We start from the raw sequence: 12,844 nt of genomic DNA on the forward strand, positions 1-12,844 counted from the left end.
GTTTATTTTCCTTTTAATAAAGCCCAGTGCTTGAAGAGACATTACTTCATTCATAAATATTGTTTCAAATATTTTAAATACCTCTAGGACAGTAGTTTAAAGATAACAGAGCATTGCAAGACCCAACAACAAACCTCAGGGAAATTCCTCTCTCCGCTTGAGAGACGGAGAGGTCTGAAAACACGGGGGGTCACTGGGTCCCTCTCCACCCTGAACCCCCCGAAGTTTTAATTCCCGATCGGCCCCTTGGCCGCCGCCTCCCTTCTGACAAGATGCTCAGCACCGAGGTCGGGTCCCCGCACGGGTCTCGGGGGCCGGAGCGGGGCGCGGGGCCGCCCGCGGTGCCTCCCCCCGGGGCGGCGGCGGCCGACGGCGCGGAAGGAAGGAGGACGGGACTAATTTACCTACGGAGTCAATCTCCAGGAGGCGCTGCAAGTCGCGGATGCTGTGGATCTCGCTGTGCGCCAGCCGCTCGATGAGCTCCTGCGGGATCTCGGCCTCCTTCAAAGACACACACACACCGCGGGTCACCGCGCAGTCCCCGCCGGGCGCGCCCGCAGCGCGGGGCGCTCAGCGCGGCGGGGCTCTGGGGGTACAGGGAGGGCGCGGGGCGTTCGCGGGACGCGTTTGGACTAAGCAGGAGAAAAACCCACGCACGTACACACCCACCCCAGCTCCACGGAGCGCTCCCGCCGCCCCCGCCTGCGCGCCCGACTGCGCCACGGCTCGATCCCGCCCGGCCCGGCCGGGGCAGCGTGTGCCCGGCAGGGATGTGCCCCCGCGCCCCGCTCGGCGGCTGGAGCCCACCCCGGGCAGCGGCTGCCGAAGTTCGCCCGAGCGGGTGCCAAGTCCCCCGCGGGCGCGGGCTCCCCCGACCCGGGGAGGAGGAGGAGGAGGACCGCGTCCCATGGGGCGGCCGCCATCCTACCAGCGCCCACGTCGCGGCTCCCAGTGCCAAGCAGACGCGGTCCCGGGAAAAGTTACAGCCGCCGTGCAGCGCCGAGCACCGCGCTCGCCCCGACCGCGGCCACCTGTAGCAGCCCCAGGACGCGGCTCCGCGCCCCCTCCGTCCCCAGCGGGCGGGCGGGCGAGCTGGCTCTCGGCTGCTCCGGGGGAGCTTCACAAACCGGGGAGGGGCGTTTTGGGGCGGGGGGGGAGGATTCGCCCAACTTCTGCCCGCGGCACTCGCGGTGCCCGCGGTGCAGCGCCGGGCGCCGCGGGGGCGGCCGCGCCGGGCCGGGCGGCTCCGCGCACCCTCGGCTCCCACACAGCCGCAGCCCGCTGGCACCCGCGGGGCGTGGATATTTTACCATGCATTTATAATATATGTAATATATGTATTATATACATATATATAAATTTTTAAGGGCGGCCAGTAGCCTGGGAGCGGAATGCACGGTCATTCCCCTTCGCCTCTGCCATGCGTGAAATGGCAACTTGCTCCCAAGCCTCGGCCGCGCAGGGCCCGGGGCAGGGCAGCGCTGCCGGCGGGGCCGGAGCGCGGGGATGCCCGCGGAGCCCAGGTGGGCAGCCCGCTCCCTCCCCGCTGCCCTCCGCCCCGGCTCGCCCCGACCCCCGGCTGCGGCCGTGCCCCGGGGACCGGGAGCGCAGGGAGCCGCTCTCACCTACCTCGGAGAAGGTAAAGGACAGGTAGCCAAAACCTATCAGCAAAACGCAAGCCCAGGTCCTCATCGCGGTCTAGTGCACTTTAGACACGGAGGGAAGGCAACGCTGATGGAGAGGAGCTGCAGGCCGGCTCCTGCCGCGCAGAAATTCAGTACCATCCCTCAGGGGAAAGGCAGCGGGGTGGCTCGGGGGTCCTCCGCATCCAGGGGTGGGTCGGGGCTGCCCGGGGCGGCGGTAGCTTAATGACGGCGCGGCCGCTGTTTGTACGTTCCCTTCGCTACGGGAGCGTGGCTGCTCTCCCTTCTGCCGCTCTCGCTCGCTCCTCTTGGCTCTTAGGACTAGACCAGCCGGTACTTCTGCATATTTGCTTAGATCAGACCAAAGTGAAACCCAAGGAGTCGATCCGGAGCGCAGCCGAAACGCCCATCACCTGTCTGGGGCGGCTGCCCCCCTCTCGCGGGCGGCGCTGGGGCCGCCTCCCCCCGCCGCCGCGGCCGCGCTCCGCGCTGGGACCGCGGGGCTGCGCTCTCCACCGAGGGCCGGCCCCCCCCTGCCGTGCCTGCCCTCCACCCGGCCCCTCCTCGGAAAGGGGAAAAATCAAAAATCTTTATTATAGATACGGAGCGAAATGTTTCTCTTGCCGAGAATGGTCCCGCTTCCCTCCCCGGCGGGGGGGGGAGGGCGAGGTCAAAAATAATAATTAATTAGGAATAATAGCAGGGAATTAAATCGGAGCAGTGTTGCAGGATCTCGCGGGCTGCCTTGGTGCAGTTCCTGCTCCACTTTGCACGGGAGAAAAAAGAGAGGAGGAGGAGGAGGAAGGGGGAAAAAAAATATATATATATATGCAAGAAGGTTTAAATCCCAAGGGGATCGGAGACGAACTGCAACTCCAGGCGGAGAGAGGCTCCAGGCTCGCTCCGGAGCAGTGGCCGGTCTGGAGGGTGGCCCCGGCGAGGAGCAGCATATACCGCTCCCGCCCCGCCGTGCGCCGCCCCCGCCCCTCCTCCCGGGTGCTCCGGCACCAGACCCACCAACAACAAGTCGTGGGGGTGCCGGCAGCTGCGGCGCCTGCTCGAGGGCGAGGGGGCTCTGCCCACTGCGAGGGGAAAATAAGGAGCCGGCGGCGGGCAGGGGCCGGGGGGAGCAGGGCAGCCCCCGCCGCCGGCCCTCTGCGGCACCGGGCGGGGAGGCGGGCGCTGCTGCGCAGCAGCCGGCGTGTAACCTGGCGGGATCGGCCGTGTGCCCTGCCTTTACATAAGGCACAGCGGATCGCCATGGCCACGGAGCGATCGTGTGTGTGTGTGCGCGCTTTCTTACCGTTGTTATTATTTTTTACCGGGGGGTGGGGGGGTGAGGGGGCTTTCCTTTTGTAGAAGGGGAGGGGCAGCAGAGCGGCGGAGGGTTGTGGTGTGGAGGTTTTAACGTTGCTGTTGCAGCGCAGCCTTCGCTGCGAAGGAGAACGCGCACACGCGGAGACACACACACACACCCCTTAAGGAACACAAAATCACCCCCAAAAAGAACGAAGGCGGGGGGGGATGGCGGGGGGCAGCGGCGCCCTCCGCCCTGCGGCACCCGGCTGCGGCAAGCGCGGGCGCGGGGCTCCCCGCCGCGGCCGCGGGGACGCGGCGCCCCGGGACTCCGCCGCAGCCGGACCCACCCCCCGCAACCGCACCGGCACCCCGCACCCTCACCGAGCTGTCTCCGAACCCCGCAGCCGGCCCCGGTCCGGCCCCGCTGCTCCGTTGGCGTTCCCTTCGCATCCTGCCTCCCCGCTGCCCCGGCGAGAAAACTGCCCCCTGCTCCCCGGCGCAGATTGGCACAAGGTGCCTGCTGCACCCTGACATCTCCCTGAACTCATTGTGATTTAAATAACAGGCCTTTCTCATCTAAACAAAGCTTCTTAATAGCAGATGCAAAGAATTCAGCTCATCTGAAAATCCAATAGCATTTAAGTGGATTAACTGCAATAACACAACTGAGGAGTGATACTATCCTTCATGGAAGACAATAGACTGTAAATGCACAGCCAGGGAGACTTATCCTTTCATCTCTGAATTTCCTTCAGCATTTCAAAAGCGAATGCTTTCTAGAAGCCCTGAAGGGGTTTGCACGCTACTGGCTTGGACATGCTTCTAGGAAACAACCTGTGCTTTAATGGGCACTTTGCAATTGCATAGAAGTTCCCACCAAAACAGAAGTGGCCTTTCAAGTACATTTAATTCTCTCTCATGATGTCATGTAGGCTTACAGGGTGGTCTCCAGGACCACAAGGGGGGAAAAAAAGGTGGGGGTTGAAAAGAGAGAAAAGGAAAAGAGATGTAAAAGATTTGGAAGCACTTTAAAAAGCAGAATGCTGCTACTTTTTTTTTTTTTTTCGAGACAGAAAATGCTGAGCCAGTGTGGAGCCATTCTCAAATGCCTCCTGATATAAAAAAAATGACCCGAGTGCCACACTGACACTGCAGCAGAGCCATCCATGCAGGGCAGGAGGAGGCAGAGCAGGGCAGGGCAGGGCACTCTCATAGTGCCACCACTTTCTTACATGGCAGAAGTAAAAAGTGATGACTTCAGTTAAAAAAAAGTCTCATCTGCACTTATCATTTGCTGGGGTTAAAGAAACAGTTCTTATGCTCTGTGTTGTCATAGTAATAAAAAAAAATAATTACCAAACAGTGAAATAGATTCTGACAGTACCGGCTGGCTGAGCATTTACTCCTCTCCTTTCTTTCTTGGTTGGCTAGAGTGTTTGGGATCAGAAGTGCTGGGTATTTGTTGCTCTTGCAAGCGGTATTCCACTGTGAAAACCAACAAAGATAACTCCTGCTTTATCTATTGATTAAAAAAAAAAATCTATTCAGTTTTGATTTTTCTTACCTTTCTCTCATTTTACAAGAGACTACTGCATCAGCATCTTTTTTAAATCTGTCATTGTGGAGCTCAGATAAGCATCTTTCCTCTGGGTCAAGTTACACTTGGAGTAGCTTTTAACATTAGACTGTTTATGGGGATCATTGCAAATATTTGATAATAATGCAAAATATGTAAGATCCCAGGAGAGAGCAGAGACCAGGGAACGTAAATAAAATTCACACAGATTCTGCAAACAACTTTATACTTGGGTTGTGTGTTTGCTTACAAAACACATTTTGTCCTTGTCTGTTGTTTGATCTAAAAATGTGTTTGTGCCCTGTAAGTCCCTACAAGCACGGAAAGGTACAGCTGAGTGAAAAACATCACACGAGTGCATGTTTGCTTCAGCATGGCACCTTCCTGCAGTCTGCACATCTATCACACACGTGTGCACCAGACATGAAACAGCATCTTTTATGTAACACCTACAAGGCACACATGAGGAAAGAGTGACAGGATGGTAGTTATAGGTTTAAAAGAAAATCAGTATGAAGAACAGAGTGCCAGAATATTAGGTTTTGCACTCTTTTATTTATCTGAGAGCAGCGAGCAAGATATTGCCTTGTCTAATTTAAAGCATGTACTGTTAGAAGTCCCTCAAATGTGAGGAATTATAATAGAATTACACCATGACAGAGCGTTTAGAGGGAGAATTCCCAGGGTTTGCCAAGCACTTGGCATGGGGGAAGGGATGCAGAAGCTCTTTGACACAAAATGAAACCATTTCAGTGTCACCAGTGCTTTCTGCGAAAGGTGTCAGCTGAAGCCAGGGTGCCCCAAATCAGGCTTCCAGCACCCACTACAGAGCTCATTTAAATCTCTGCTGGCTAAGTTGTTAGAAACACAGGTCAAGCCATGTAGCAGGACCAACTCATGTTTCACAGACGTGTGCCAGGCTGCCATGCACAGGGGCACTTGGAGTCAAGTACCATGGGGGGCACTGGGCTGGCTCCAAAATGGTACCTTCAGCCTTCGGCTTCTATTTCAGATGTCAGGCTGAAACCACACTTGCTTGGCCCTCCTGACAAGTCTCGAGATTGCAAGAGGAATCATTTCATTGCATTTCATGACATTCCTGCTGAGGGAGTCTTGGGAAACCTGCCTGAGTGTTTTTCAGACTTGATTTTAGTGGCGATTTTGCCTCATAGATAGTCCAGTTAAAATTATCGAAACAATGAGTATGGGTAAGGGTTTTTGTTGGAAGGGTGGCCTGTTTTTATTGTAGTGTGTGTTTGGGGCTGGTCAAAGCAGCTCGGTGTGTTCTACAGGATATATCCCACCACAAGAGCTGAGAAAGGACCAGGAGCCAAGAGTGTCCTGGCTCTGGAAAGGGACCAGGTCTCAGGTCTCAGATTTGGACCTGCACTGTTCTGTGTCAGTGCCACACAGTGTATAACGAAGGAAAAAAGTTCAGAACATAAAATTCAGAAAGCTGGACAGGAATCTGACCCACTTTGGGTAGTTCCTCTCTGGTTTTGAACATTTCTTTGGCCTGTAGCTTCAGAGGGGCACGTGGCCATGGTGGGGGGAGGTTGTTTTCCCACTCTGCAGCTCAGTTCCTGCCTACCTGCATTAACAGGCATGAGGCTGGCACAGGTGCAGGTGACGTACAGGCAAGGAATTACAAATGCAGAAAGCACTGATGGCAGACACACCATTCCCTTTCCTGAATCTTAGCCCATAAAGAGCAACAAGGAAAGCTGCAAGAAGAACAAGCAAGGCAGTTACTATTCCAGCTGGTACACCTACAAACATGATTTCCTTCTTTCTCAGCTCTTCCTTTTGGATCCTTGCACTGGCTCTGTCCTTCTGGCTGAGCTTTGTTGTCTTTGAAACTTTTGTTGGTGCAGCTTTCCAGATGCTTTCACGGTTGATAATTTTCTTAAATAGTCATGAGATGCAAATCTGCTACAAGGTTCCAGCTAAATGGAGTGATCAGAAGTGGTGTGGAGAAGATTTATGATGTCCTTTCCCTGAACACAGAGGGTGGCTATGGCCAACATCCACCTACGTGGGTTTACTCTTAATGCCACAATATTTCTGAAGATGCTTTGCCCTACAGTGAATGAGGCAGGGTCCCTCTAGAGCTGATCCTCCACCCCAAACTGCCCTTTTGACTTCAGAGGGGGTTAGACCCAACTCTCCTTGGAGAAATGGTTTAGTCTAATAGCTGAGAAAGACAGTTAGTAATGCTCTTGTTAATGTGCTCTTCTCTCCCCCCTCCCCAGCTGCTTTTTACCCAGGAGGTTCAGCAGCACAGCCGAAAGCAAGGGGCTGTTTGACCTTCCCTGCTGCTGGAGCCACTGCTGAGTGACACAGTTCACCTTCAGGGCTGGAGCACAAACTGGCAGCCCTGCCAGCCTGGGTAGCAAGATACCATGTTTAGGCATTAAACTAGGGCACTTGCATACCAGCACTGGCCGCTATTTTGGTGGGTGTATGAAGCTGATCCCTGCTCCCCACCCCTGTGGGACAACGGAGCTGCTGTGAGTGCGGGATATCCTCTGCCTGGTGGATAAAGCTAATAAAAATGGGCTGTGTTTTGTCAGGAATACGTAGTTCATCCAGCTGAGTGACTGTAAAAGTACCAACCCAGCTTAAGGTATGCTGATACACATTGTAAATGAGAGCAATACACACAGGCTCAGCCCCTGGGGTCCCATGTGTGGTGTGCTCATGTCTCCTTGGCAATGTGGGTGTAAAGCTCTTCTGACTCAAATCAAAGCCAGTTGCAGTGATTCTGTGGAGACCATCCAGGATGTAACTCAGCCATGCTATGTACCATAAAATTGTGATATTATTCTTCATTGTTTGTAGCTTGGAGGCCTGTAGAGGCCTAGCTTGGAGCAGTCAGTTTTATTAAGCTCCATCCAAACACAGTGAGATAGTTGTTCTTCCTGAAGAATTCATATTCGTTCTCAAAGTGCAAGCCGCCCCGTTTGTGTTCTTGTATCTATGCAACCTTGTTGCTCTTACAACATTACACATTTGTCCTGTGAGATTCCCTCCCTTACAATAAAAACTCACGAGAATGATACACACATTTTCAACTCTGTGCACACCAGAGACTGCAGGATCCAGCAGTACCGAAAGGACACAGGAGATATGGAGGCTGCTGTAGTGGAACTGCTAATTTATTTAAAACTGCAGATGTTTGCAATGGCTGTGACGTTTCCTAATTGAATTTCTGACCCTTTTTGTCACAGAAACCCAGTTAATATAGGGGAAGGAGAAGAGCAAATAGAAGGATTGGTGATTGCTTTGCCTTTTTTTTTTTTTTTAACAGAAACTCCGGTGTAGAGTTATGTACCTTTTTCTTTTCATTTTCCTGCATCACAACACCCTAGTCCTCACATGGTCTCAGTGGCTACACATTATTCAAAGGATCATGCCTGAAGTCCCCAGCCAGTGCAGTATCTTTCCAGAAGGGTCTCATGGAGCCCATGCTCAGTCTCCAAAGCTGATCCTCCCTGAGCGCTTCCATTCTTTTGAGGCACACTGTTACCCACAGACCCCCTAACAGTGTGGTTGCCAGATCAGAGCAGGCAACCCATGTTGTGGCATCTGTTTCTCAGCAGAAATTACGAGGGAATTCAGTCCTTTCCAGCTGTTTATTCTCAACACTTTGTACTTAAGCAATTTCTTACAGAAAGCTAATAAAGATGCTCTATAGCCACAAGGTGCATCAGCGACCAGAAATGCAGAGAGAACACAATGAACCTGCCATGGGGCTGTGGCCAAGCTGCAGGTGAGAAGCTGGGAGCAACCATTGCCAGAGTCCTTTTCTCACAGACACCCAGCACCTCAGGACAGGTTTTATCATTGCTCTGCTACGTTCCAGGTCCAACAGACCTCTGAGAAGCACACGGTCACATCATTTGGCTGCATCACATGGAGATGGCTTAGCTTGATCTGGCACCCACTAGACACCGTTGCTTGGTCACTAAGAGTGTGTTCTTGATATGCTGCTGGGCCAGAAAGGGAACACGTAACCACATTTACACCAGAATTGAATTTTTTGGTTCTTGCAAAAAGGTGCAGAACCAGAGAAACGTAGAATCATTTAAGTTGGAAAAGACCTCTAAAATCATCGAGTCCAATCGTCTTCTCCATCCTGTTGAACATAGCATTTCTTTACCTTTCAGTGGTGGTTTGAGATGCTGTACCCATCAGTCAGGATACAGAACTCCTTCTTTCTTGAAAAGTAAGGAGCACAGGGTAAAAACCGAGCAGGCAATGGCCCTTTAAGCATTGTCTGTTTAACTGTAGCATGATCTCTCCTGCACTCGAGTGCTTTCCATAAACAGCAAGTCATCCTGGAAGGGGAGGGAGAGGATGATAAATAATCCTGTTATTCATGCGACTGCGTTCTTTCATGAAAAGGCAAAATAAAGTGGTGACTGCGAGGCTGAAAATGAAATGCAAGGTAGTGGGTTCTGTTGCTGCAGTTATCTTGGGCTGGAAGAAAATCTGAAAAGAGCAAGGTGAGCAGAAAAGGTTTAAAACACCAAGAAGAAAGCCAAAAGCCAGGACATAAAAGAACAGCTTTCCCTGCATCCCTGCTTTGTGTCTCAGCTCACTGCTGAGGCTGGCTGTGGTGCTGGCTGTCCACCATCAGCTCCCATGATGTGACTACCTGTGCCAGAGGCTTTCTCCTGTGCGTGCACCTTGCAGAGAGGTAGGAAGTGGGACATACCAGAGCTCCAGTAAGGATAGCTGGGCAAGCAGAGAGGCAAAAGTGAGCAAAGCCTGGGAAAGAAATCCCATGGAGCAATGAGGAAGCAGAGAATAAACCTGTTTGCTGAGGGTCCTAGCAAATGAGCTCTGATTACTTTTCCCCACGCTTTGCACCAGTGCCAGTGGTGCCCCCCAGTTTGTGTTGGAGCCATCGGTGCTCACGCTGCAGCAGCTCCAGTTCTCCATTTACCCTCTCCATGCCTCCCCTGGGCCCTGAGCTGGGACAGCTGAGACCCAGGCATCCCTGCCATTTGGTCACCCCTGCTCATGGGCAGCCTCCCACCAAGAGCCCAGCCAGACAGCTGTGGGGTAACATCTTAAACTACTGCAGCTGTCTGCTGTTTGCTATTTGCCTGTGAGCCAGAGCCCTCCATCCCTGGGATGCTCCTGGAAGCAGCCTGGCTCACTACTGCTGCCTAATTGCCCAGTACCAGCCCAGTCTTCAGTTTGCAAGAGAATCTTATACTGGGAGAATGTACCAGCCCCTCTAAGACTTTGGTAATGGCACACATCCACTTCAGTGGTGCGGCATCCGGAATTAGGATAAGGCAGTCACAATCTTCTAGAAGTGCCTCTTCCCCTTGTAACATCATGGCATCAGTGCAATTCCTTCAGGCTTATAAAAGCCTAAGCCATTTGTAAACACAGCAGCCTTGGAGCCTAGGTATTGTAGGAGAGAATTCCTTTCCATGTCCTAGATATTTTGGATGGAAAAAAAAAAAAAAAGGAAAAAAAAAAAAAAAAAAAAAAAAGAAAATTTAAGAAGTCAGCTTCCCTGCTGGTGTAAATGGGACCAGATCCATCCAGCTTCAGTCCAGTGTCTCTGTTACACAGTCACTGTGTGAAGCTCCCGTTAAGGCAAATGGGAATTACACATGGTGTGATGGGAAAGCAGCAGATACCTTTGTAAATACTGCACCCTCACACGAGCCACATGTATCTTTCCTGAGACACCCTGCCAAAGTAGCAGGTGTTTTTTACATCAGGCCTTATATTAACACACTCCTACGTTTGTCTGGCTGCATCTGCTGCATTAACGATCCCCTGGTGCATAATGGCTGGGTTAGTTTGTGAAGTTAAATACCACGGGCAACAGCCCAGCCACAATGCATACAAACCTTAAACTGCTTCTGTTTGTATCACAGGGGTTGCTACTGTGGTTCCTTTGCTGTGACTTCTTCTTTCTTTCTTCCTCTCGCTGCATTTTTCCCTTGTTCCTGCCTAGTCTTTCCCTAGTTTGTGATTTCCAGATTGCCTCCACCTCTTTATTTTCTCCATCTTCTGCCACATCTTTCCTGTGTCATTTCAGTTTCTGTGGATGCCAGGGAGGATGAAAGCTGCAGCCAGCCAGCCCACCTGCTCCAGCATGCTCCGACAGCCCCAGAGCAGTCAGATGCTCCTCCAGCCAGTGCATGTCTGGAGTCTGGGGGCAGTGCCATGAGGGCTGCTGGATGGGAATGCCATCATTTCAACTCTGGATGCTCGTAGTGGCTGCTGCGGAAGTGAAAATGGCCAGATCAGAGTCTGATGCTATTTGAGTGCCTGCTCCACTTCTACTCTGAATGTGGACAGCAAGGCCAAGTCCAAAGCCACTGGGGAAAATATGTGCCCTTAGCAACACCCAGTATAAAAACCTGTTTTTACAGAAGCCAGTGGTAGAAGTGTTTGGGGATTAGTCTTTTATTGTAATTATCAATGACTTTAAATGGTGCTGTGGCCAGGCATGAAAGCTGTTCAGAAACAAGGAAGGGCTGAATCTGAAGCCAGCTATGATAGACTTCTACAAAAAAAACCCCAAAAAAACAACAAACCTAGCTGTCTTTGTAGGGCTGATACTAAAGTTAGGTCAAAATTTCCAAGGGCATCAAAGATTTGTACATGTTCAACTCCCGCTGAAATGGGAGCTGGGGGCATTACTTAATGAGAAGGATTTGAAAAATACTCTTCTATCCTCCTTTGTTTAAAATTAAGACGCCAAATTCAAACATCCACGCTAGCATGGTGTCTGTTTCCATTGCTCATGCTTTTAGTCGTATAGTTATTGTCATGGTCCTTCATGGAGGTCTCACCTTTGGTCCCAGGCTCTCTTGGCCCTAGGCTTAGCTTTTTGCAGTAGTTCCATGGTGTATGCACACACACAAAGCACAACAGCTGGTGGATCTCTTATTCATGGCTTAATCACTTCCCTCCGGAGGTGTGCTGGTGATGTGTGGTCTTGCTCAATCCTGGCTTCCTGAGGGATGGAGTGGCAGGGTCAAACACAGCCCAGATTCAACCCAGCACTAAGGAGCATGACTAACCCAGGGCACGGAGTACTCTCTTGACGTCATCATTAGGATGGACCTGCTTCTTTTCTTGGCATTAAGCAAGTATTTAGTCTTTTGGAGTTTGCCTTACCACACCCTTCCCATCTCCTGCTTATCTCGGCATCACACTGGGAGCAGCCCACTGGCTTTCCACACATCTCTGCTGACTTTCCCCAGGCCGTCCATATGATCTCATAACCACAGCTCCTCTGGTGGTTCACCATGTGCCCACGGTCTCACCCTCTGTAGGGGTTTGCTGTATCACTGCTACTTTCCCATCCATTGGGAATTTCCCCTGAAGGCCCTGGGCCACCTACTCCCATAAGTGTCATCAGACACCTTTTGCTGGTAGGGACTTTTGTTTCTTTGTTTCATGGTTGCATAACCCGAATTGGCCGACAATTTATTTCAAAATGCCATCACACCAGAGCAGGGCCTCTGCACTGATAGCACTTGAGAAAGATAAAATACTGACAGGGAGCCAGATGGCTCAAGAGATTGGGAATCAGCAGTGGAGTCTGTAACCTCGACATCACTGCTCCAAAGTGCAGCTCTGATCCACAGTGAACTTCGTTGGCTCAGTCCAATTCCTAGTGTATGTATGCCAGAAAAACTTCCCCTATAAACACCCCCTGCTTTGGCTGGGAGGTCTGAAGAGGTATATGGGGGTCCCTCAAACCAGAGGGAAGTGTCCCCTGCTGCACAGGGTGATGCAATCTCTAGCAGTACTCATACACTATCTGTGGCAAGGGAAATTCTAATTGCAGCACTGCCCACCTGCCCAGCTTCCACAGGGAAAACATTTCCTTCTCTTCCAAATTACCTTTCAAGCCATTTTTAAAATTGCCTCGTTGCTAAGTCTCATGAAAACTCTAACTCTGCAGTCCTAGAGGTCTGACTGATCCCACGTGTACCCGGTGAGAGACTCCTTGCAGGTGAGAGACCCTTTGCCAAAGCATCAGAAGAAAGAGTAAAAAGCAAGTAAGGAGTTTGTGTCTGGAGTGTCCCTAAGATTAAAACAGTGTGAGAACAAAGTCTGGTCATGCACACAGGATCCAAAAACCTTACTAAACTAAGCTACAATTTCTTGCAGTACAGCCTTCCTTCCTGCTGATGGTTATTTTCTAACCTTGCTGTGAAGGAATTGGAAAGAAGCAGATGCCAGAGAAGAGGTGAGTCTGAAATGGCAGTAAGGTCATTACACACAGAGCAAGAGAAAAGCAATCCAGCCTTCCAGGTTTCATTTACTAAAGCCATAA

At 51.7% G+C, this 12,844-nt stretch overlaps 1 protein-coding gene across 8 annotated transcripts in view; it reads right to left on the minus strand.

Annotated features, from left to right (window-relative positions):
• Positions 1–2,584, minus strand: part of PDGFA (platelet derived growth factor subunit A) — a 36,249-nt gene extending 33,665 nt beyond the window's left edge. For 3 of the 8 annotated variants that reach the window (XR_003529875.1, XM_027656558.1, XM_027656556.1), the window contains exons 1-2: positions 1,630–2,584; positions 405–501 (exon numbers count right to left, since the gene is read on the minus strand). Coding sequence is in view for 5 of the 8 variants with exons in the window: in XM_027656558.1 (XP_027512359.1) it covers positions 405–501; positions 1,630–1,692 (160 nt within the window). In the remaining 3 variants the exon portion in view is untranslated. The remainder of the gene's footprint in view (positions 1–404; positions 502–1,629) is intronic. The other 5 variants (XR_003529876.1, XM_027656560.1, XR_003529877.1 and 2 more) reach the window with 4 other exon arrangements.
• Positions 2,585–12,844: the final 10,260 nt, after the last annotated feature.

This window comes from Corapipo altera, unplaced genomic scaffold, assembly GCF_003945725.1.
Source record: "Corapipo altera isolate COAL_440 unplaced genomic scaffold, ASM394572v1 104, whole genome shotgun sequence".
NCBI classification, from domain to species: Eukaryota; Metazoa; Chordata; class Aves; order Passeriformes; family Pipridae; genus Corapipo; species Corapipo altera.